This window comes from Varroa destructor, unplaced genomic scaffold, assembly GCF_002443255.2.
Source record: "Varroa destructor unplaced genomic scaffold, Vdes_3.0 BEIS01000005.1, whole genome shotgun sequence".
NCBI lineage: Eukaryota > Metazoa > Arthropoda > Arachnida > Mesostigmata > Varroidae > Varroa > Varroa destructor.
Genome location: NW_019211458.1, coordinates 149,906 through 174,985, shown reverse-complemented (window position 1 = coordinate 174,985; position 25,080 = coordinate 149,906). Strand labels below are relative to the sequence as shown.

General features: G+C 40.8%; 2 protein-coding genes and 1 long non-coding RNA gene across 32 annotated transcripts in view; 1 reads left to right on the top strand and 2 right to left on the bottom strand.

Moving 5' to 3' along the window:
* The window catches only part of Rab3-GEF (Rab3 GDP-GTP exchange factor), a 36,529-nt gene extending 25,641 nt beyond the window's left edge, over window positions 1–10,888 (bottom strand). For 3 of the 12 annotated variants that reach the window (XM_022808933.2, XM_022808941.2, XM_022808942.2), the window contains exon 1: window positions 8,490–8,628. The gene's annotated coding sequence lies outside the window, so the exon portion shown is untranslated. Of the gene's footprint in view, window positions 1–887; window positions 1,769–1,916; window positions 4,479–8,489 lie in introns of those variants that run through there. The other 9 variants (XM_022808935.2, XM_086990859.1, XM_086990862.1 and 6 more) reach the window with 7 other exon arrangements.
* LOC147755142 (uncharacterized) lies at window positions 4,542–11,524 on the top strand. Of its 4 annotated transcripts, XR_015328994.1 has the most exons (6): window positions 4,542–4,808; window positions 5,014–5,225; window positions 5,493–5,520; window positions 6,391–6,638; window positions 10,378–10,456; window positions 10,882–11,524. It is a non-coding gene; the product is annotated as an uncharacterized LOC147755142 (long non-coding RNA). The 4 variants fall into 4 exon arrangements; XR_015328996.1 differs by lacking the exons at window positions 10,378–10,456; window positions 10,882–11,524 and adding an exon at window positions 8,534–8,627 and having other exon boundaries at window positions 4,545–4,808; XR_015328997.1 differs by lacking the exons at window positions 5,493–5,520; window positions 10,378–10,456; window positions 10,882–11,524 and adding an exon at window positions 8,534–8,627 and having other exon boundaries at window positions 5,014–5,169.
* Window positions 11,525–11,864: 340 nt separating this feature from the next.
* LOC111250806 (alpha-crystallin B chain-like) overlaps window positions 11,865–25,080 on the bottom strand; it is a 35,595-nt gene continuing 22,379 nt past the window's right edge. For 3 of the 16 annotated variants that reach the window (XM_022806582.2, XM_086990871.1, XM_086990872.1), the window contains 5 exons: window positions 19,403–19,467; window positions 18,558–18,778; window positions 17,075–17,226; window positions 15,235–15,359; window positions 11,865–13,098 (listed from right to left, as the gene is read on the bottom strand). In XM_022806582.2, the coding sequence (XP_022662317.1) occupies window positions 12,917–13,098; window positions 15,235–15,359; window positions 17,075–17,226; window positions 18,558–18,778; window positions 19,403–19,467 (745 nt within the window). In that variant the 3' untranslated portion in view covers window positions 11,865–12,916. Of the gene's footprint in view, window positions 13,099–14,791; window positions 15,360–17,074; window positions 17,227–18,557; window positions 18,779–19,402; window positions 19,468–19,754; window positions 19,862–24,297; window positions 24,489–24,590; window positions 24,733–24,766; window positions 24,919–25,080 lie in introns of those variants that run through there. The other 13 variants (XM_086990867.1, XM_086990866.1, XM_086990875.1 and 10 more) reach the window with 11 other exon arrangements.

Below are 25,080 nucleotides of genomic sequence, written 5' to 3'. Positions count from 1 at the left end.
TATTAAATGAAAAATTTGAGGCCTACTGAAAAGCTTATTTTTTATTTTTTTGGCTAATAAAGCAAGCGGCAGACTTTACAGGACTATCGGATAAATAGAATGCTCCAAGGCCCTAGAGCATTATTCCAATCTAGTCGTCTTTACACGACCAATATGCGAGCTCTATATAGACCCACAAGGTAGGGTTACACAGACCACTAATGAGCTCGTGCGAAAGAATCAGACATCAAACGTTTTTTTTTTTTTTTTTAAGAAAAGGTTATGGTTGCGGCGGGAAATGCCAATGCTCTATAGTAGTTCACAGCCAGGTCAAGGAATCTGACTGGTCCATCACAAGTTTACATGAAATTTTACTGCGAAGTGTGAAATCGGCTTCTGAATGGCTGTATCCACACATTGCATGTCGTTCGATAGGAGAAAATAGGAAATGGCAATGTGGGCCCCATTCTCCAAAACTAACTTGGCCGAACTAAAAGTTACCTAACTATCATTCTTATGCATAAATCATATGCGCAATAACATTTTAGCCGAACGATGCGTGCTATGTTGCCAACAAGGTAAGAACATCTATTTCATGTACTACATTAACGACAACCTATACATCGCAGCGTGACCACCTTTGCATAACGTACCAGCTTGTTTTCAATTTGTTTTTAACGATGTAACTTTGGTGAGGAGGACGAGACGAAGTATTTACCGGTCCTATAAAGCACTAGCTTTTGAGTGTAATGCGGATTATGCTAATTTTATCACCAGTGCATTGTATGTGAAAACTAAGTTTGATAATACTAGAATTTAAGATAAATGTTCCCTTGCTAGAAAAAAAAAACGAAGTGACCCATATATGTGCTATATGAAAATTAGCTTCTAAAAAATCATGTACTTACCATTTGTACATATAATTTCATTAGTTATTGCTGCTTGAAGTGAACTGATAGTGGTTGTGCTTGCCCATTAGTTGTCCACCTCAGTACATAGAAAGCCCCGTAATCACACCGATTTAGATTGGGAGAATAAGCGAGTTGAAACCAATGTTAGATATTCCTTGGCTCAATTTAGAGAGTAATTGAGGCACGACCATGGAGTCTGGTGTTATCATCAAGTAACCAGACTACGTACTTTCGAGTGCCGTGCCAACGGTCCATGAGTCTCTTGAGGAAGTCGAGATAGCGGGCTGCATTCATTATTTATTTTTAGCGAATTCCTAACACTTGCAGATAGATACCCCTGGTGCCCATGGCAACTGCCATTACCTCACGTCCGAATCTACTTGACACTGCTACCGAACTCGATTTTTTCGCAGGAAAACGTTATTATCTCGCCTGGTCGCCCTTTAGCTGGCGGTAAAAACCGACCCATACGTCGTTTATAGAGATCGCAAATTCTGCAATGTGAAACCGCACATGGAATAATGCAGCACCCTTTTAACTGGCCTGGAGTTGCTTCACGGGGATCTATGTTGTACCCAGTTATCGTACGTTCAATATCTGGATTATAATTCTGTAAGACGTTACATGTGGGATACCAGTTTTTACCAACAAAACTAAGCTCTGATTTCGCGAAAAACTTTTTCGATTGCGGTAATGCGTTCTCGTCTTTCGAGTCGTGACATTTGACCATCTACTTGCTAGTCTTCAACACTCCTATTTCCGTTCTTAAAAAGCTTAAGGCCTGTTTGGCCAATGTCTTCACTAATCTTCGATGAATTTCCGCAGCGCTGTAGTTTTCAAAGAACAAAAATTTGACCAGTAAGCGTTAACAAAATGTCCTTCTGAACCCTTTTTTTTTGCTCGTCACTACTATATATATATATATTGAATTTTAGATTCAGTTTAAATTTTACCGAAAAATCTTTGGTAGTGTTAACGTGTGGCGTCCCTACCAAGGATCCCAAATCCATCTATTAGACTACTTACTTGATAAAATCGATTGTACACAACGCGACTGCGTACCACGAAGATTACGAGCTTCAGACGTTTATGTGAATAAGCTACGACCACATCACAGCTACTCGAAGAGAAACGTTTACCGTTAAATCGGCCCAACAGTTTCCAAATAAGGTTCAAGGTTTTTTCTTTAAAAATTCTACGGTACTTAGAAAGCATTATAATCAGTCTGCAGAAATTTAGCCGTAAGACAACTGCACTGATTTCAACAAGTAGTCCATAACAAAGCCACAGAAATAAATGCACATTGTTAAACCAAATAATCACGACACCTCAAACACCCAACCCACATGCAATTGAAACGCAGCCGAGGGATCCGTAAAACTACCGCACAGGCCAAATGCAGTCCTCCTCGTTACAGGTGTTTAGGGCTATTTGTTAAGAGCCAACTGTACTTGAAAACGTTAGGTTCGACGTCTCAATATAATAGGTACACATCGATCTTAGTAACCATACAACTTCCCAAAGCGATGAAACACTATTTATTTTCTACTCTTTGCACGGTCGCTGGTTAATGACAGACCGGAAATATGCGACCCGTGGGTATGATGTGGTGTATTAAAGGGTATCACAACGAAATCCTTTATGTTCCCAAATTAAGGGTCGAGTTCAGTTGACAGCTTTCGAAGCCTATAACCACAAAAACTTTTACCCGCAATAGGCTGACACTTCTCTGGCACGCGGCATCGGCATTCAATCTTGAAGTTTCAGTATTCATATTTACTTTACACATTATCTTAGAGATTGTACATTTTCTTCCAGCGTCTTCCCGTTTTGATCTAAACTAGGTCGTTTTCTAGAATCCGATACCTTCCTTTCAAGGTCACTGTATAGGTCAGGATATGCGGATTTATGGCGCCGCTGTAGAACTCAGTCAATCATCTCGTCCCTCGTTACAACTGTAACTGCCATCCTCGACGATACAATATGGCTATCGTAAAATATAAATCGATGGCAGGATTGTGAACACACCAAAATATCTACTATATGACCACGTTGCCTAAAACATGGCCTTATGCATCTGCCAAGTGAGCAACATCGACAGAGAGACGCACCTGGATAGTCAGACGGCTAATACCCGCAAAACTTAAGGAGACCTTCCCTTCGTCTATCTTCACTTATCCGCCATCTCAGAGTTACGACGTCGACCTCAAAACTCTCGTCAAGATTATTATTAATTCATGTCGCCTGTAACGGCCCTTTCCTCGCAGGACACGTTAGCCGTACGTGATCCCTGTGTCCTTGACTCGTAACGGGTTTGATCCACTGGCGGAGAATCCCCGTTTAACCGGAATCAGCCGGCTTGTTGCCTCTATCGGGCGTGTTAGCCCCAAAAGTTTCTGGGCTACGATAGAGGCACAAAACGTTCCGTTGCAAGAAGACTGGCGAAGTCATTATTTGTTAAATCTTGATCTTTTTTAACAGTGCACTTGCCGAATGAGGTGACTTAGTCTGTAGCGCCTCCGATAAACTGTGTCCCTCAATGCTAGCGTAAATCTAATTCGCTAATCGTGCTGATTGCAAAAAAATTCTTAGTTTCTTATTTCACTTGAAATAGTAATGGCAGCGATTGTAAGCATGTGTAAAGAATACTAAATCTTATGTATGAAACAATATTTGCATAATAATGGCGGCTATAACCAACGCATCTCGCACATCCTTCTGTTCATAAAGACTACCAAGATCGTCGGCCATGTCTCACTCTGGCAGCAGACCGGACAGTCAGTAGCTGAGGGAAAGAAACGTGGTACTTGACATCCAAGCCCACTTAGACCCAGCTTGTTTAGTTAAACTGTAGGCCCCCTCATGGATGTCTTTCGTAATAATACCTTATGGTCTAAACGCGAGATGCTGCAATATATAAAGGAGCAAAATCCAGGATCAGTTGCGGATTTAAAAACTTTTTAGAACATCTCACTTCTCCAATCTTTTTTTTCGTCAAGCGTAGGCTGTTTCTACAACTACGACTTCCTTGAGGACTATCTGTGCAACATTCTCTATGAAATGTTTCCACTTGTTGATGACGACGATTTCCTCGTCTAGATATTTCCCGCTTTACGACCGATACTGTTATTAGCCATGGCTGGCTCCCAGTACGAAACAGTTGTTTGCGTCCGCACCCAGATCATCACGTATCCTCAAATCCAGTAGGCAGATAAGTTACGACTACACCGTCACGGGAACCTCCTCGCTTAACCATGATTTCGCAGCCTCTCGTAATAATCCTGCGCAGCCTTTAGCTATTCAGTCCTATCAGAAATCCAAGTCACAGCTCTTCTAAACCTACGCATCTAAACTTCAAATCCCTCTTCGTCGAACTGCAGCAGGTCGGCAGCTGCAGGTTGCTAGGAAACCGGTCGACAGCCTTCCAGCACTCGTTTACAAATACTTAGGTTCTAACGACTAGGTCAGTCGATACAGACGCGCGATTCTACTGCACTAATATCGGCACTAGATCCCCGCCTCGGGGCATACAATACGAAAATGGAAGGGCTCGTAAAAGTGAACGGCCCACGAAGCGGACAATAAGCTTTGTTCTCATAAAAGACTGTCTTACAATAGTCGGCTTTAAAACTGTTATTCCATTAGAGTAGCTTCCCTAGATAGCTAGCTACTATTTAAACTGGAAACATGTGTACATTTCGTCAAAAGAACTCCATACTCCTATTAATGAATTCATTATACCATCGTGATTTAAAAATAATCCTGATCTTGTGAGAAACCAGTATGAGAAACCAGATTAACCGAGTAAAATCTACGCCACACTACCATTACCATTGCAATTTGAAGAAGTACACAAATGATCTCCTTCAAGAAACTCTATCGTTTCATATAAGTTACGTTAGAAATACGTGTGTTAAGGTCTGCAAAAACTAGCTAAAGAAGTTAACTTACACGTGGCCCAGCGTTAGTGCCCATATCAATAATCCTAAGCTTTTCCGTCGATATCATTATATACGCATGACGTATTGCTTTCTGATCATACCAGTACTTGTCTCAGCTGCTCTATGCTCACACACACACCCATTTCAATGTTCTCTTCAACCGACCGCGTCCATATCTGTAGGTGTTCGCGACTGGGAGCGTACGCCGCAATATATGCCTCGTGTACCCTGAACATCAAACAACGGAAACTTTTTTACTTAGCAATAGTGTTTTTGTGCGGTGGATGTATGCCGGAACCATACGGAAGCGTTCATGTATCTGCCGTTCCGTTTTCAAGGTACCTGCATATCCGCCTGTGTATCCCTAAGTGACAGGGCATAAACACGGATTCGGGTTAGTATCGTGTAATCCGCAATAACAATGTGTTTTCTTTTATTCGAAACCAAAACCCATTGGCAAATTCGGGCTCACAAACATCTACTCTTGTGTCAAATCTAACAATGATCTCGTTCAGATAAGGGTCGTCCTGTTACGTTCTGCTCACACTAGCGCCTTCAACGGCTTCAAACTTTACGCCAGGCACTAAGAGGAATTTCGTATTCTTCTAACTTTTTCTATTTAACTATTTTCCTAACCCTTCTTGTTGCCATTCATTTTCAGTGACGACACAAGGTCATCGAATCGAATTGTAAAGCGCCTACATCTCGTCTTTATATAGCAATAGTGATGCAGATGTGTAGGGCACACCTACCTATATATATATATATATATATATATATATATATATATATATATATATATAGGAAAAAGACCACAGAGGTGACCGCAAAAAAAGTGCTGATCGAAGCGACAGTCCCGATTTGAGTAGCCGTTACAGATACGTAAAGTTCTGCGTGGTGAATCACTGCAAGTTGAAAACCTTTCGTGTCTTCAGAAAAGGCCACTGTCATTGTAGATTAGTCTATGCTGCTCACCTGGACTTCGCTGAGCTGCGGACAAAAGCGACCGTCCAAAGGGAGAGGTTTGAAAACGGTAGCAGTAATCAAACAGGAGACTCGTAGGACCCTTCCAAATTATTGGAATCAGAGGAGTTCAAGGCCTTTTAAAGCGGATGTCCTACAAAAATGGTAGAACTCAAAAAACTATTAGTTGGCGATAACGGGCGTTATCTTGGCTATCAATATAATAAGACTGAAGAGGTGCAAGCAAAAGTTACATATATATTTGAAAGTTCCTACGAACTCTATGTTTGGATACTGGTCCATTAATTAAAACTCCTTTCACCAGATATTCGCACAGCTCTGCGAAACCTAGATGAACAGTACAAATAGATCTGGGTGCACTGACAGCGGTCTTCCTCGAAGAGACATAAACGGCCAGACCTAGTTCTGAACTTGTAGTATTTGAGCGAGTTACCATATAGATTTTTATGTCTGACTCACCATGCAGGACTCGACGTATTTATAAAGGCTACTTAAATAAGGTCTGTCCCTTTGATTAACATTTTCGTTTGTAGCCATTTTTTTTACACCTCTTTTGCCACTGGTGCACTTCGTAGGTGCAATGGCGGCGCTTTCTTCTGAAGAGAGCGTTCCCGGGTCGCCTAATATAGGCTCCTAGAAAACGACGATTCTTATTACGCTAGTGGGTTTGCCTTCTCGTGGTCGACAAGATCGATGTGCGTGGCCATGCCAGCTCTTGCATTCTGAATGCGTTATGGGGTTCGTTGAGGCAGTTCGTTGCAGAGATATTTCAGGGTCTCTCATCGGATTCTATTCTTACTTGGAGCCGAACGAGTCTACGGCAGTAAGTAGACTTCGCTTTATACCTCTAAACACAGACTGATTTTTTTACATGTCAAAAAACTGATAGAGAACCTACCATTTCGAAGAAATTGACACCCGTTTTATGTCGCTTCATCGAAACCGCTTCTAGGCGAGAACAAATATATGATTGAATTTTTTGTGCGAACTGACAAGGACATGCCAGACAAATGTTTTTATCGCATATAGTTACGGTTCACTCCGACCACAGCTTTGGTTTGGCGGCAAAGAGAGTGAACGTTGTTCGTGTCCTATACATAGTAATCCAACGGCCTTGAATCCGTATCAGTTCGCTCGCTGAGACGATTAATCGTACGTCTTATACCATCTAGTTGACAAATGCACGATTTAGGTTTCGACTGGGTTTAGAACACTCATATAACGTTCCTTGAAGATGGATCCCTTTCTTGGACAAAAGTGTGGCATCGTACTGCAACACTAGGTTTACAACGGCTAGGTTTTTTGGACCCACTCACAAGAGGGGTGCATTTTCTGGCCAGTGGACATTTCTGCAAAGTTTGATTTTTATCGAGGTTTTTTGTCAACGAAGAATCACAGACGACTTGCTAATACATCCTTAAGAGAACTCAAGATCTCTTAGCTTTATTGTCGACATAAACCTTTCAGCTGACATTAATAACACATAAACTTTGTACCTGAAGCTTTCATGAGCAGTTCGGGTCATTCTATCCATTGCTAGACTAAAGCTCGCATTGAATGAGCTGGCCCGTCAAAAATGCCTCTTTGAACATTTCCATTTAGTTTTAAAGTCCCTAAAGCGGGCTTGCTATTGCGTTCTTTTCATTCCCGTGTATAGAAACCTGCATTTGTTTTCAGCAATCGCGCGGTAGACGCGCGGTAAATCATCTACTTTGATCAAATTAAAAATTACCTTATAGTGCTACAAAAAGGTGATCATTAGGGAAGTGTTTTCAACGATCCTAAAAGCCAGAGAACGTACTACTCATAAATGCTTTGTATAGCATATAAAAAAAAAAATAGTTTTTATTGTTGAATCATTGCAACACGGAGGTGCGTCATAGTATTTTTTTTTTTAAATCCAGCGGAACATGTGTAAAATCCAGAAATGGGTCATTAAAGAAGAACGTTATCACTCGAAGCATTATCTGTGTATGCTGCTTCAATTGCAGCTGCATATAATCCTCTTGTTTATGATTCATAAACAAACGCAAAATTTTTATTCGTAATATGCCATAGGTAAAATTGTCTAAATAAACGTACCCATTAGATGTCCTATATAAATTTATCCTTAGTAAAATAGAAAGCTTCTTAGATACATTATAGTTTCCGAGTACGAAATTGAGTTTGTTTATTTTTATTGTTGTTCTAGTCCTGTAAGATTTCAGGGGTAGAGTCCAAAGGCCTAAAAACGGACTACGTCAACAAGATTTAACAGAATCATCAGAAAAATTGCAAGTTGTATTCCACCGATACAACTTGTGTGCATACCGGCATTTAATACTGATTAACTAAGCGTGAAAAAAATTACGTACAATGTACATTGTTTAATTGAAGTTTAACTAAATTCGAGGACGTAATTCTGAACAAAATATAATGAAAACAATCTCATATGTTAGACATTAGAACCTGATAAATTCTTTTCTTTAAAAAATTACCCCCAAGCACTCATTAAAAAATTACTTGTATCAATGTGATTTATTAAGGTGATTTAATATTGGAGTTCACTGACTTGCATATAATAAGCAAGTCAGTTCTCTAAATGGGGCCTGGACTACTACTTGCAACACAACTACTTAATCTTAGGACATTCCGTCCTACGATGAATACTAGCATTCTATTTAAGAGTTCGTACCTGAAAATGTAAGCAGTTTTTTTTGTGTTTTTTTTTCTATTTAGGCCAGCTTGTCCGCACCTCGGTAACGATTGTCGTTGAGAACGTTCAGCCGACCGTTTTGTAATAAACACTGTGACATTGGGACCGACGTTTAAATTCTCCTCCGTTTCTTTTTTACTTCCGGACTGATCACTAACACACAATACTACTACAGCTGCACGTTTCGGAGTAGACGATGCATTTTTATTCTGCTATTTTTTTTTCAGTGATAGAAGCGTGCGGCTTTTTTAAGCGTTCACATCGACGATTATCAAGGGGGGGGGCTATATATGTACCATGTTGAAACGTCGGTCACTTACTTTTCTGTCATTTCCTTCTCGTCTTTGTCTTTAGGGGTTATTTACTATTGTTTTCGGTGTTCAATAGCCTTGAGGTGTCGGCACAACCACACATACAAGATAGGATGTTTATAAAAACGAGACACGACTCATCTAGCTGGCGCTCTACTTTTACTCCATTTAATGTGTAGCCTAAGCAGCTATACGTTACGAAAGCGCGCACTTGTCTGCTTTCTATTGAGGTTCAATAGAGCAACTCCAAAAAGCTTCAATCGACCAAACAGAGTGAACTAGTTATGATAAAGTAGAAGCTTCACTTACAACCGTGTTAGCAATAGTAGCACCACTATCGTTCTGTACTATTATTTAGCTACAAAGTTACTGCTTCCACTCGCTCGAAAATCTCATACAAGTCTATTCTCTTTGGGCTATTTTGCCCGGTGTTTACGATAGAAATGATAAGACACCTTTTTTGTTAGCCACTTCACTCGACTCTCGGCGACTTTGTATGTTTTGCCAATGGATCATTCGGCTTCTGTCCTTTACGTCAACTATTGTGCACTATATTCAATGCACCCTTCTAGTCCTCGTCGTCGTCGTCGTCAAGTTCGTTGATTATCACTGGGACGGTCCTCAGTCGTGTAGTAATTGGCTTTTGCTAGGCTGATGCTGTTGAGGCGGCTTCTTTGCCTTTACGCGTGTGGTGGGCACTGCGTGTCGTCAGCTGTCGACGGCGTCGATTGGTGCTCTTGAATCGACGTTCTGTCTAGTCGACAATCTATACAACTTACTACATCGGAGCCACGTTCACTCCCTAACACTGCTCGTTCCGTCTAGAGAGGAAGGCCCGCTTAACGAGGCCAGGGCGAGCAGGCTGGGCCTCCTTTCGCTCCGTGCTCCAACAAGGAAAGCCTCCAAACAACAAAGGTTTCAGCGCCAACATATTCAGGGCTCCGCATAACAGCCGTCACAGCATTTTAGATCGGCAATACCTATGCTGCAGGCTACTGCTGCTACTGTCATCAATGACTGCCAGCCGTTGGTCCGCCTGAAGAGAGCTCAGACGGACTGTCACCAGGTTTAAATTTTGAAGAGCGCGTCAATCCGCTTTTACGCGCGCCTTTTCTATTTTTCACTCATCTCCAGCCACGCCCCCCTTCCGCACCATTGATTTACATAAACGCGGTACATATTAGGTAGGAAATTAGCGTCGGATAGCGAAGAACAGGTAGTTATAGGAATACAATGTAGAAATCAAGCGGAAGCCTTTATTGATCTACTTAATTTTGAATTAAATTTTTAATTTCATCAAACCTACTCCATTTCGTATTCTAGTGGTAAACAATTCAACATGTACTGCATTCATTGGCATGATACGACCATATCTAGATAATACCTAATGCTGGCCTGCGTTCTGTTGCTCGAGCTCAGTCAGTGGAGGACCAGCATGGATTAAGAATGTAATTTATGACTATAATTTTAAATCTATTTGTTAAATAAATCCATTCGTAAACAGGCATCCACAGACTATTCTCATAATATAAACCCGTCTTCTGTTGATTGAACAGTACAAAAGGGATCTATCAGCTTCTGGAAGTAAGAATCTGCGCTATCGTAGATACGAATGCGGTTATTTATTTACTTGCGGTAAGTAAACCTGAATGATACCTTTGAATTTTCTATTTGCTAGCCTCTTTTGTTTCGCATTAGATTTGAGATAATATAATGATTCCAGCATAATATTGAGTAAAGCCTATATAAGGGATTTTGATTGTCCGGATTTTCATGAGTTCACTGTGGCAGGCTCAGTTGTAATGGGACCTTCTCACACTACGGGTGTAGAAAGAATGTTGTCTTCTGGCGGCATCGCACAGCACCGTGTCCTACATGTAGCTGCCATATCGTACGTTGCGGTTTAGAGAAATTACAGTTCGTACTTCTATAAAAAACCAAAGTCAAGGATGTTTCCAAATTGTCATCAGGATCATCCAAGGGCACAGGTTCGGTACCTAATGGCTACTATTTTCCCACCAGAGGAATTTGGATTAAAGCATGTATATACGTATTTGCAGACAACCGTAGAAGTTCGCCTGTTCCTGCTCGACCTACAATGGATTTACTAATCAGCCACTGAGAAAAGGTCTGTTCGGTTCTATTCTGTCTGTTCTGGTCATTCTAAACAAGACGAGCAGTTCCTGTTACCATACATATTTCCAACATGGACGTCAGGGTTGGGGGATTTTTATCGCGGCAGATTAGTGCAAGATGTCCCGACGGCCTCTAGCTAGTCGGCTTTGAAGTCGACAATGGCATCGTGCCCGACACGTGTTCGTAGAGTTCATTAACTGGTCGATACATCACAACGAGAAGATAAACGCACCGAGCTCTAGAGAGGACCGGAATGAGGATACAAGAAAGAAAGATACGCCGCACGACAAAATGAAGCGTACCACCGATTATACGGCAGACAGCGAATACGTACAAAATCCATCTTGTAGCAAGCATGCCCATGACTGGTTGGATGTGTTGAAAGACAATTCGGCGGATAATTATATTGGCGAGCAGACCTTTTAAAGGCGCCAAATCAGTAAACGCTATCGAATACTTACTTCTAAGTACTTCATTAGAGTTTTCCGAGGGTGATGCTGTGTTAGCTGCGCATCCCATCAAGTATCAATCAACCCTATTGATTCCATTTCCTATACGTTTATGAAAGATGAGTGACGTGCATTTCTAACTATTAATTCAACATAGGCTAGAATAAAACCTAACGTTCTGCTTTTCTAGATCCAAAGGCACATTGTAAATGCAAAAACATCAAGTAAGACATTGCTTATTTTGATCGTTTGTAAACTTATTGTTTATTTCGAGATTATTGTGTTTCGACTATAAACTGTTTGCACTTACCATCTAGCAGTTAAGACCTATAACTCCCTATTTTCTTATATCATTTGATGGTTTTTTATGATCTGCGCGGTCAACAAACGTTTTAGCCGCATAGCGCGTCTACATACGGCTTTCCTGAGCATTCCGAAATTGAAAAACTATCGAACAATTAGACATAATGCTCCCTTGTTGATTTATTTAAGTTAACAAAAATAAATTATCGCCAACCTTACCACTGTAATATGTTCCTCGGCTTTAAAACAAATTTCAGTATATATCTTCGTCTCATAATCAAACACTCCATATACTTTGCGGCGCTGGACACACAGATTTCGTGGGGGAGATCTAAGTGTGTTTGTTTAAATTGGGTTAGATAAATAGCAAATGATAGTCTGGGTCTGAAAACAGCTTTCGACGTTTCAGCTTTACGGAATAGCTGACAGTCGTCTGGTAAACAGTGTTATCCGTTGTTTACCGTTCGCCAGAAGTGAACCTGGTCAAATTTTCACCAGTGAGCACCCTGAGCCCTCGGTGCCTGCCAACGATACTATTGGAAATAATTGAATCGATGTAATATACATATATATATATGTAGACGGATTAAAATGCCCAATAACACGGGAGGTCTAGAATAGTGGCGTTCTAAAATAGACTGAAAATTAGCAGCAAGGTGGAATATCGGGCCAGCTGTCTTCTTCGCTCAAGGCACAAAGACCGTACTTAGCCAAGTGCAGCAGTTATCGTTAACAGTTACTTGCGGAACTTAGTAACTATTATATGAATGTAGTCGTTTCATACCAAGATGATGGTACTCGAATGTCTTACCAATCAAGAATCCTAAATAACTTACACCGTAAAATAGACTACATCTATAGATAGATCTAGTGTATGGTATACGAATATCAATATAATATCAAAGTTACTTTTCTCGCATGCCGCTCTACGTCGAGTAAATGTTAGCCAATTGTATTTTTCCACGTATCATCATGAACGTGCGACGATCAGCTGTTATAGCTATCAATATTTTCATAGTTAGTAGTAGTTGAAATGGTCCTTTGAAATCATTGCATGCTCGTGCTGAACGTATCCTGATCATAAAGATGCCCGGAAGATATTTTCCGATCATATTCGTGTAAGTCCTCGTTTTCCGAACGGGAATCAACTGACATGTTCGGAGTGGGTGCTTGATCATCGACGGTCGAGAGGATTGTGCATCTGAGCTCATAAATCGGAAGCTCCTGCGGTTACTTTGGTCATTGTACTCGAACGGAGGGTCGCTGTTGTAGTCGTCGTCCCGTTGCTCTGAGTCGTCTGCTGTGATATATTTGATGAACTCATCTGTGGTATTGGATTACTGGCAGCTGAGGTGCAGTGATGTCGTGATGGGCTGGTGCACCGAGCTCCTGAAAAGGCAAAGGTTGAACATGAACGACACGCGTTGGATGTCACAGTAGAAATAGTTAGGTATCAAACCTGTGGCTTTCGGAACACTGTCGTCATTGAAAAGATGCACAAGTATACACACATAGGCGCAATGCACAATACGCTTTGCTATCGTTTGTTGCTCTCATGCTTGAATGAATCGAAGCAGAACGAGTGCTACGAAACAGTGGCACTTTCGAGCGGACGCGGTACGCTAGAAAAGATCGTTATGGCACGCTATTTAGAACTCCCTTAAAATACACACGTTTTGATCGAGGCGCGTGCATTACGCTCGTATATTTCTGCCGCGTGTACGTCAGTGAGAGATATATAACTAGCAGATCTGTAATCAACGCTTCAGTCCCTTAATCTAGCGCCCTCACTTAGATTGCCGTGCATCTTCGCCTTCAGTTATCTGTAGTGTTAAGCCCATTGCTCAATAAGTTCTTCAGGTCATACATCCAGACAAACTAAGTGACCCCATTGTTTACTCCGAAGAAGCGGAAAACACTTGTTAACTGGACGAACTTGACTGACCTTACTCATGCAGTTAATAGCTGGCATAGCATACATATATACATAGTTAATTTTTGGTGTATCTCGGCGTCACATCTTTCAGTGCCATCTACCATGTCATTTTATGCAGACCCCAAAAATTAGAAATAAGTTTCATTCGTGTTTTGTTATGCTTGTCAAAAGTGTAACACGACAAATACAGGGAAGTGTTACAAGGAGGACAGAGTAAGTATCATACAGACAAAGGCAAAAAAGATCCAAGACCTAGCTTTATTTTGCTGTTCCAATATACCTATCAGGCGGCGGAGGGTGCTTTACGCGTCGAAGCCATGTACGTTTATTAATTCAACACATCCTGTTTAATATTCCATAACCAGATGCTGAGGCAAACCGGTTTCTTTAACCTCTAAAACAGCTTCCTGTTGAAGTTATACCGCAAACTATACGTTTTCTAGCTTAATCGATGCAGTGAATTGTGCATCAAACTTGAAGGCTTGAAATCGAACAAAGATACAGGTAAGGTTTATATCCATCAGCGTTTCGTCGAGAAAAAGGCCTCTAAAAGGCCGATTAATAACAAAGAAGCACTCAACAGATGAAGGTCTTTTCGAGATACAGAAGAAGCATGTACACTTTTGCTGTTTGAAGCGTTCACCTAGTACTTCGATGCAAAGTCCTGGTAAGGCATATCAATCGACTGAGAACTTGTATCTAAGCCCTTTCTTTGCCGGAACGGTCTTGACACGCAATTGACATCAATGTCATCTCCAACAAAGTAAATTTGTACAAAAATAAGCTACTCTCTAACGACGTTTGAATATTTATTTGTACGGCAGTAATAGAACATATAGCCATATAATCTCTATTGCCGCCATATAGCTTTAGTTTGCATTTTAGAGTTAATTTGTATTTTTCTTTTTACCAAACATCATCCTTTTTCCATACTCAAATTCGGCTTATTATCAGAATGATCATGGCCGTTCACCCCCCGCCCGCCGTATGCAGCAGCCGTACAATGGAGAGGAAGTACCTTGTCAATCGTCTCTCATTAACAAATACTCGAAAATAGGCATCAACGGCCAAAAGACAGCGTTTTTTTTTCCCCTCAAAACGCACACGCACACAGCATGCATGACTTTAATCAGTGTTGATGCACACATGAGTGTAGGGGCCGCAACGAACCGCTTAGGCGATATTGCCTGGACTGTGGCCTCGGCGGGTAAGTGGTTGATATGTTGCTTGGTCAGAACGGTTGTTTCTTGATTGGAGGGGCAGGCACAGACGGGCAGCTGGCGAGCTATTGTGGAGATGCGCTTGGCTTTGAGGGCTCAACACGAGCCCCTTAGCGGGATCGGCAGCTAACGAAGGCAGACCTTTCCGGCGAGCCGATCTTCCCCGCTCAACAATCGCAGTCGATCAGATGTAACAGCGCAGCCAGGAAACGCGTGCCGGTATCGGCATCAAACATCAGGCGACGCCATTCACAATCATTATAATCATCCAGCCGGGTAGTAGTGGCTGTTGGCTGTTGACGAAGGCTCAGATGTCACGGGTCTCAGCAGGGGGATCTTTGAACCTAACAGTGTTACCGTTAGACTTGCCATGCCCGTTGTTGATCTTTTGTGATGCGCTATTATTGACTGGAGTATCAAGCACCTTGATCGGCACGACACGCTCATTCGCGGGTGGCTTCTCGGGCTTGCGCGGCGCCTCGATCACCAGATACCTACACAAAAAAAAAAGAGACCGCTTTCTGTATTAGAGCACATTTTGGGATACGATTGGCTTTGGATCATTTTTGCAGTAGAAATCGATTCGATGTTTGCTATTCGTTCGAAGTTCAGATTATATGTACGTATATGTTACCTTAAATTTTTACTGATCACGAAGTATATTAGCTATGAAATATGTAATTAGGAATGAGCTGGGCTGTCATAAAACAGCGCCATTTCTAACAGGTATAGACTGCACGACATGTTCACTATAAAAAATCGAATAACACCGCAAATAAATAGCATTTATTTAAAAAAAAAAAAAAAAAACAGGAATATACTCAGTCGCTTTCTATTCTGTTGGATATTTTTTTCTCGACGAAAGGTCGTATTTGAAATTTTTTTGTTCTGAGTGAAGTCTAAGTTACAAATGAGTAATTGATGTTTCACTTGACGAAGTGGTTCCTGTAATTAATGAAACGAAGCACTGTAAAGGAAAAAAAAATTTACTATACATCGCTTTGTTTGTGTTCGCAGCATTTCTTTGCTTATTCTATTATTAATTATAAAATTGTTCGCACAGGTTACACGGTATAGTCACGGTGTAAAAATTACGCCGTATTTGTTATGCAAACCCACAACTATGGTCAGCTTTGCGGAACAGAAGATACAATATCTATCTAAATCAATTATTTCTTCTTTAACGTTCCCCAACATTTTTCCACGACGTGTATTTATGAGAATCTGTTTATTTATTTAATTTGTGCTTCCTTAGACCAAAGCCAGACAAAGTGTCGGGACAGCTTATAAGATCCGATGATACCCTACATCTGTAGATGTGTAGCCCTGCCCAATGATAATGGTTAGAGCTGTACAAATTTAGGGTTGCATATGGATAGAGATGGCCCCTCTTCTGGTGACGTTCTTCATTATCTTAGCCGCTTTTCTATATCTACGGAATTTCTTCTATGACATTCTACTGTTCAATAGCAAACGACCGAGAGAACCGGGATAGACTGGCATAAAGTTGACACCATCGTTTCAGCCAGTCGCCATCAGCTTCACGCCAGCCGGCTGACGATGGCTGAAACTTGACGAAGGTAAATGAACGATATCTCTGAAAGAGACATACTGGCACAATAAGGCTGTTCTCATGACTCGAGAGAAATTTCGCTATTTCCAGCCTTTGATTTATTTCATATCAACGCTGATGTGTTTAGCGCTAAACGGGACCAGTTATATCTGCGACAGGCTGTTGGTATCGATAAAACCGCACAGCAAAGAGCATATATATACACGTTTTATATGCATTACGTAAATTAAGCATAGGAGAAATAAGAGCTTTTCTTCACCAACTTACTGTGGTGCGCTGATTTTCAATCACGTATGCATGCCGTACTCAGAATTGTTTACGCTTGTAACGCTGCTAGAGGCTAGTCTATACTAGGAACTATTTCGATAGATGAAACTTCCCGGCGGGTGGCTGACATCCACACTTGCGCATTGTGAATCAATGGAAACAGCAGGACGTACAACACTTCGTCACCCCCCAAAGATAGCACACTATTGTAGATTAGTCATGATAATTCCATAGTACAGCCGTCCCAGCTTACAGCATAACATAAATGAGTGTATCCTCGGTATTGTATATATATATATATAATCTACCTTATTTCGGACCGAACGCGTAAGTGCAATGGCAAATAATAATAATAATAATAGGACTCACCCATCGGAGGTTAGTGAACATTTGACGCTTTCCGGTTGTATGTCTTTGGGAAGCTGAATTCTACGGGTAAATTCGCGACAAATAGTGCCAATTTCGTCGGCGCGTTCGTCGTGTCTTCCTCTCACAACCACTTGCTGGTCGACGGTCTTCACCTAAATACATAAAAATAGTATATGTATGATTCACACAAATTATGTAATTCAAACGGGTCTAGATCTTGCATATATTTATACATAGATGTATTGAACTATACTTGTAGACATTCACGAAATGTTATATTGAATAAGGTATGCGTTAAGCTGTATCAAGCCATTTTCGCGATGAGAAAGTTTGCGCACATTGCTGTAACGTAATGGCATGTCCTCCAACAATATTTACTACGAATGGCCTAAGTAGACGCGTCAAACTACATTTGCCCTCTGCCTAACTCCTGTAAAAATGACGCAAGAGGGCTAAGGGGAGCTACTGTGATGAACAGCTTTGGTGGAAAAAAAAAAAGCAACGAAGCTCAACTTAGAAGAACCATGAGAATTTCGTCAGATGCATTACAGTTTCATGCGTTAAATTAGAGATACGAAATTTTTTACTAGTTGGTTTTTGCTGAAAACTTCCTTGATAAGTTTTTCCGTAACTCACTTTCAGCTGTCTTTTTTCTGTGATTAGCATAAATACCGCTATACAGTGTTGCGTCGTGAATCTGTCAGAATTGGGGGCTAAATGAGGCTAAACCAGAACTAGGGATATGTTATGTTTATTACATCTGTGTTGAATGTTTCCCAACAGAAACATCTAACAGCATGGCCATTAAGCTCTAATTCTGGGAGATCGGACATACAATTGCGAGCCGTGTTTGAGGAGTACAAATCTGTGCTTTTGGTAGGAATGGTACGCAGAAGTTACTCACGGCGCGCTGCCAGCGTGTCGGAACGACTCACCTCTAAACAAAGGGAAGTTAATCAAGGCTTATACATTCTATATGAATTACCAAAATTGCCTTAGGTACAACTTGAAATATTTAGATTGAATTGGCTTTTCTGAAAGTTAATAAGTTAGCTATAAAAAGTTATATATAGGTATATATCTATATTTACACACCTACGAAGTGGTGAAAGACTTGTATCGAATGTTCTATCATCGATCTTATTTTTGAAACGTAAAATCCGCCTAAATGCTAAGTGAACGGGTAGCCTAATTATCGGCGAAACGGACCCGTTCATGTTTTCGAATGATATGTAAACAGTGTATAGCGCTTACTATTACCATGTGTGAATATTTTCGAAGCACAGCAGGTTGGGTTTCGGTAAACAAGTTTACTTCGACTAAATGCAAAGTAAATCTTCAAGGTTAGTAAATAGCGGAAGGTAGCCTAAATCTACACTACGATAATATTAGTCATAGGTGCGTTAATACTTCGTCGAGAACTATTTTGATAAAACGAAGTTGCAATATTTGCCGCAGTACGCTTTTTCACATTACAAGGTACCTCAATATCTTCTGGTCCGTAATGTCCAACGTCGAGTCTGACGCAGAACTTTTCGCCTGTGAGACTGAGGTCGTTGAACGAAGTCATGCTGAAGGGCGACAATCTGCCCAATGGACTCTGGTTGAGGAGACGTCGGCGAACATCTTGACATCGATTTTCATAAAATCGGTGGAACTCGCTAGCGCGCGAGAAATCACCGCCAGGTGGCGGAGAGACCCCTCCTGGATAAATGATTCCATCAAGACAATTAGGTAGTGTACGTTAGGTAAGCACTTGATCGGTAGAAGATTTAAGAAATCTTTAGAGATACATACTTCAAGTAGCCATATAAGATAGATAGTAGAATAAATTTAAGAAAAAATAGTTTCGCAAGGTACGACTCGTGAGGTTGACTGGATTGATCATACGTATTACTCTGATAGACTATCTATATTAATTTCACTTTAATAAATACTACAAAGTTATTAAGATCACCGTTTATGCCTGGTGGCCGGATGGTTCTGTTCATACCAGAAATTCAATCAAAAGAGCTGTTCTTTAAAACGAAAAAATACTACTATCGCTTTGTATTTTCGCAAACAATTACTGCTTCCAACACGTTTTAGCAATTTTTTAACATTCTGATAATTATAGAAAAATTGTTTAGCAGATCCGATTTTGATGCTGTCCCGGAGCAGACGATAAGAGGGTTCGAAATTAACGAAAAACACTGGGACCTCTTTTGGAAAACAAAACGCAACAATCAGAAATAAGCTTGGATTTCGTTAGCTAGTTGTTGTCAGGCCAGTAGAAAAAATTATTTGACTAAACAATAGGAAATTAACAGTGAACATTTTCCAACTTACCGCCCAGGTCCTGGAAGCTGGAATGTAGTCTTGACTTGAGGTCGGATGCCATATCGTTCCCGTTTCTGTGCATGATAATTATAGTAATCTTATATAATAATAAAAGATTTTTACCATTAAGCTCTGTATGTTAGTATATACACACACACACACACACACACACACACACATGTATATACGTTGGCCGGTACTTCAAGGAACGCTGAAACACATATCTGGTAAAAATCGTTCAGCATAGGATGACTATGATAAGGATGAGTTTAGAAGGGATGGTCAATTTAGAGGGAGCATGGTCCTTGCGGTGACTTTTTTTTATTTTACGGTATCCTTAGATATATGTGAGGTACATTACAATATCATTTAGATGGAGATAATATAATTTGTTTTGTGGGGGAAGCATGGGTTCAAGAGGAGTGCGGAAATTCAGACTCGGGGACTCTTCATTTCCAGCTGTTCCATCTGAAACGCAAGTGGAAGATACACGGATTAACGCGAGATACCCAATTTTGTTATAGCAAATATATTTATTAGAATATATTCTACGATTATATATTAATAAGATTCGTATTCCTCTTAGTCTTACTAATATAAAATATTAAATGTCTAATATTCTAGGGGGAAAAGAAGACAAAATGTACACTCCTTCGTATTATAACAGAACAAAATCGTAGACTTTTTTCGTAGAAAAACATGTTTTTGTGAAAGCGACCACTTTGGCTGTCGTACATCGAGCAACTAAACCGTTAATTAGATGTCTTAACCTGGGTTCGTGGAAATACGTGGCTCAATAGGAATATACATCTATTTCATCTTCCGATAACGGTTAGCTCGATTATGAATAAGGCGAACAATAGTCGTTTGGGTAAAGTAGAGATACTGACTTGTAAGCGTCAACTTCGAAAGCCGTAGGAAAAGAAGACTCAGTAACGCTTATCAGAGACTTGGATCCGTTTCTAAATCTGTGCGCATTGTTGTTGAACAGCTAATTTAGATCGATATTATTTTTTTTTTTTCATTTCTCTTTAGTTTCTCTTAGGATCCCAGGCGTCTAGAGATACTGTAGGTGCACCTCATCAATATGCATATGTACAGCGGTCATTTAGACCAACTGCGCTGTCGTACACTGAAGCTTCGGTTACAGACCCCCAACTTTGCAATAAAAGACGCGTCCGTCTCACTTATCGCTAGGATTTGCTATTGAAAATTAGAGTAATTATTTTCGTAGCGTTTATATTGCAACTCGATATCGCTGCGTTGTTTAGGATGAAACATATTTTTCTCACCGACCCTCTGCTTACGGTGCGTCATAGCTTTCGCCTTTTTAGATATTATTAAGGAAGCCGCTCTGTGTCGTGGTCACGCTACCCCCGTGAACTGTCCAATTTGGCTTTACTTCATGCCGGTCCTTCGATGAAACTACTTCTTGTGGTAGCACGAGTATTTAGATTATGTGGCTTGTGCAATTCCTTACGATACCAGCCCTTTTAGTAGTGTTTCAGTTACCGTTAAGGCAAGCCATGGTCGTAGGACGCGGCATATAGCAATAAGCTACGAGAGACCGCAATGACGTTTGCGTCGCAAATTGAGTGCGGTTTTATATTTATATTAAAGTGCCGGGAAGCGTGTTCTAAGTCTATGTATTGGTACCGAAGACAGTAAACACACTGGTTTGACTGCTAACTTTATCACAATATTATAGAAAAAAAATTAACGCATAACAGTTAATGACTTAAAATATCATTTACAACTAACGTCGCGTTGCCCCACCCGTGGCGTGACAGAGAAATTAGTTGTAGTTGATATTATTTAAGATGGTCGCGGCTATTTATTAACTTGTTGTAATTAAGCAAATTATGTATATAATAAAGCACACATATGTGCACCTGCCACGAGGGATTCCATGATGCTTCCATGCGTCCCTTTGAACTATAGAGAAAAGCTTTATTTGAAAATATTTTTAAGCTTATTTTGAAGCTATTTATAAGCTTTTTTTTTGAAAATGTTTTAGAACTGCCGGCGCCATCGTCTGTGGTTAGCACTCGGGGGCTTCTGCAAGCAATTATGACGAGACAGCAGAATTTCGAAGTGCTTTAGTATTTCTGAAACTCATTTTTATATTAGGGTTACGGTTTGTTGAACATTAAAGTCTGGTGGCTTACGGTACGTAAAAACCGATAGACGCATTGATGTTTCTTCTATTTGTTTTGAAGGGTATTAACTAAGCAGTTGCTTTTAGAGTTTAAATTTAGTTGTATTACAATCGTGGTACGCCGAGAACGGTATCATCCTTTGGCGGCGAGCGTAATTGTAGAAGGATTCACTGTATTGAATATTCGATTAACTTCAATTGGGAGGTTACAACCAGCTTTCGCATGAGCTTCAGTTCCTCAATAGATTGTGACTTCAATAATCAAACAACAGCAAACAGATCAGTTTAAAGTTGAGACGAAATGCCAATAGTGGCGCTCCCAGTGCTAAGACGACGAGCGTTTGTAAGTACAGCATCCCTACAGACTGCAGTACGATCAAGGAGACCATCAAATAATGGCTAGTTGTCTTACTTTATTTAATTTAGTATTGCATGAAATAGTCATTTGTTAGATTGTTACGTTGGCTATAGAAAGAACAGGAGTCTTTTTGAGCGCAGCATATCATCATTAATGTTCTTTGTATTTTTTTTTTTGGCTTACTCCTATTCCCGGCGAACAGGTACACTATTCTTTTCCTTAATAGGATATCCTACATGTACCTATTTATGGTTGCTACTGATCAATACACGTCATCGTTAGTCAAAAGCTGACTGGTTAACTGTTACTTGATCGGATACAATGCGATACCAAGTAATCTTCCAGCGTCAGTCATTTCGCCGTCAGTAGCGCATTGTGTGGTCGGATTCTTTGCCGTGCGGAGAACTATCTATCCATCTGCTACTGTTAGGAAACCTTTCTTTGTCATAAAAGCAAGATTTGTTCTACTGCATTTTATAGTAACTCACGTCAGATTCTACGAGGGTAAACAGAAAGCTTCGATACCGGTTTGTTGAATTAAAGATCAGTTCAGACTTGAATTTTGGGTAGTTTATAAGATTGGTGATTCACTTGATGCAGAGCGTCCATCTTTTTCTGCCAGCAGCGCAACCCGCTTGTGGTTTCTCTGTACGCGATCTTTAGCTCAACGGCTGCCGTCAGGTGGGGCCTTTGTGCCCTTTCGACCGCGGCCTATACTTCCACGCATCCACGCCCAGCTATTTGTTTGCACGTACCTCTAGATGTTTGTTCGTGCGCTCATGAAGTCAGCCAGTAGCACTAACCTACACAATAATCTTTACATGCCTCTTGATATGATGATGATACCTCAGATACGTGTTTAGAGCGTTTGAAGCTTTCGAAGTATCCTCCTTTAAACGTTGGCTAACTGACGTTCCTCAACGCCTCAATACCTCCATAGTACCGATCTACACGCACGGCAATTGGATCCGAAGACAGTCTGTACTATTCATATAAGTTGCCAAGATAAAGGACATATCCACAGTCAACCATAATGCGCACAAAGGCTGCTAACAGCAGACAGATATTCGAAAAATGAAGAACCATGAATTTACTAGTACTCCCGAATATATCAGGATTATAGAAACCTTAGTGAAGACGATTTGAGGAGAGCGCCGAATAAAAATAACGTTTTCACTCATTGACTTGGTACTGTTTTTTTGTTCGATTGCCGCATTGGTGTCAGGCAAACTTGAGTGAAGTATTTTCTCGTTAATGGTCATAAGTTAGGCCTTGACCGCAAGCAGCCCAACCAGAATAGGTTAGATAAGGTCGAACAGCAGCAGGGTGTCCTGAACTCAAACTAGGCTATTGTGAAGTGCCGCATTTTAACTTAAAATTTTTATTATTTTAGATAGATGATATTAGGTTCTCCTGCATCAAGCGGCTATATAGATCGATTTCTTTCATCCAATCTGATTTGTCAGTAGATTTTAATCATCCGTAATTCAGTTCGAGGGCTATTTTATAACGAGCATTGTCTGACGGATGCCTATATAAACATACAAACGTAATTAGTAACAAGCGCATTTTTCCGTTCAATTTTTTCAATCAATCAATTTTTTTTTCTTGAATTTTACATAAGAATTTTTTGAAAGAACAGCGATCGAACCACTATAAAGCTACACATTACTTTCTTAGTCGAAATAACAAACCCAGTATCTACCGTCTATCGGTTGGAGTGGAACAAAATAGCAAATGAAATCAGTCCTACGAGATAAAATTTTGCTATTTTCGATTGGCTGCTCCACAAGTCAAAGGTCCTGTCCCCAATCCAGTGCTAGGTGGAGAATGACAGGACCGTAGATTAACTTTTATATAGCGAACAATACAAATTAAATTACTATACTAAAATAAGATAAGTGTTTATTTTGCTGGGTTACATTTGAGCTGTCCGCTTTAATGTTAACTAATGGTAGCCGCCCTGTCGTAGGCCTCGCTCCGACTGATGGCTGGGCCGAGGTATTGGTCTCGCTGAATATCAGCAAACGGTTGCTAATTATGCGCCGTTATCTGTAAGTTCTGTCTAACTTTGTAATTTTCAGATTTTCACTTAATCGTGCCTGTTGCGTAATACGGCATCGCTATATTGTCTTGTCTTAGCATGAACTACTGATGACCGAAACACAGATATATAACAGTCGTTGCATTAGGTTTATTACTTCAACGACCTCACACGCGACTCGGCATCCCGCAATTATTGTTCAATAAAAGGTAAGATCGATATACGTATTTTTAGTTGGCAATCTCATGTTTACACTGGACAATGCTGCACTATCGGTTAAGTTAACAGTGGCAAGCACTTCAATCAAAGCCAACTTGGAACCGATTTACCGCAGGTAATATTACCAGTAACTGTTGAACGAGCTGACGCCACCGTGAGCAACACTCGCTCGCTCATGGTTCATCGCGGATTTGGCCTACGAATGAATCCAAGGAGCGTCAGGAGACGATAGGCACACTTTTTCGATACTCTTTTTTTCATAATTGTGGCTTGCATGCACTGGCCCATATAGAAATGTTGCAATAATAGACGACGCCTGTTCAACATATAAACATACAGTAATAACAGGAAATTAGGCAGGTTACAAACACTACGGCTTATCGATAACTGGATGTCTATGCTACACGCAACTACGTACTGCGAGGTGAGCAGATGCGCTTCTGGTGACTGCTTTATTCCATGTCAGGTATCTCGGCCTACAAGCCGCTAAACCCCTACCCCATACAACAATTCAGATGTACAAATGAAATTACACCTCAAGAAGCACGTATTTCATACAGTCGATATCGATGCCGAAATTCATCACACCCTCACCTCACAGTATACACTTCAGCTACGAAACAAAACATTCAGCAAGCAAAACATAGTGGGAAGGCAGCCCGCCAAGATGACAGGTGTTCGCTGCGCTATAGGACAGGCCCGTTTCGTTGCGTGGCCGCTGGAACAACGTCGACGGCGATATTGACAATGGCGGCGTTACTTCTTGCAGCGGTCGAGCAGTCGTCGGTCTGTTGCGCCCGTCATCATTGCAGACGCGCATTATTGCAGTAGTCTCACAGCAGCAGCATTAACTTTTACCACGAGAAATTGTCGTAGCGGTTGTATTAGGGTATGCCGGGGATAGATTA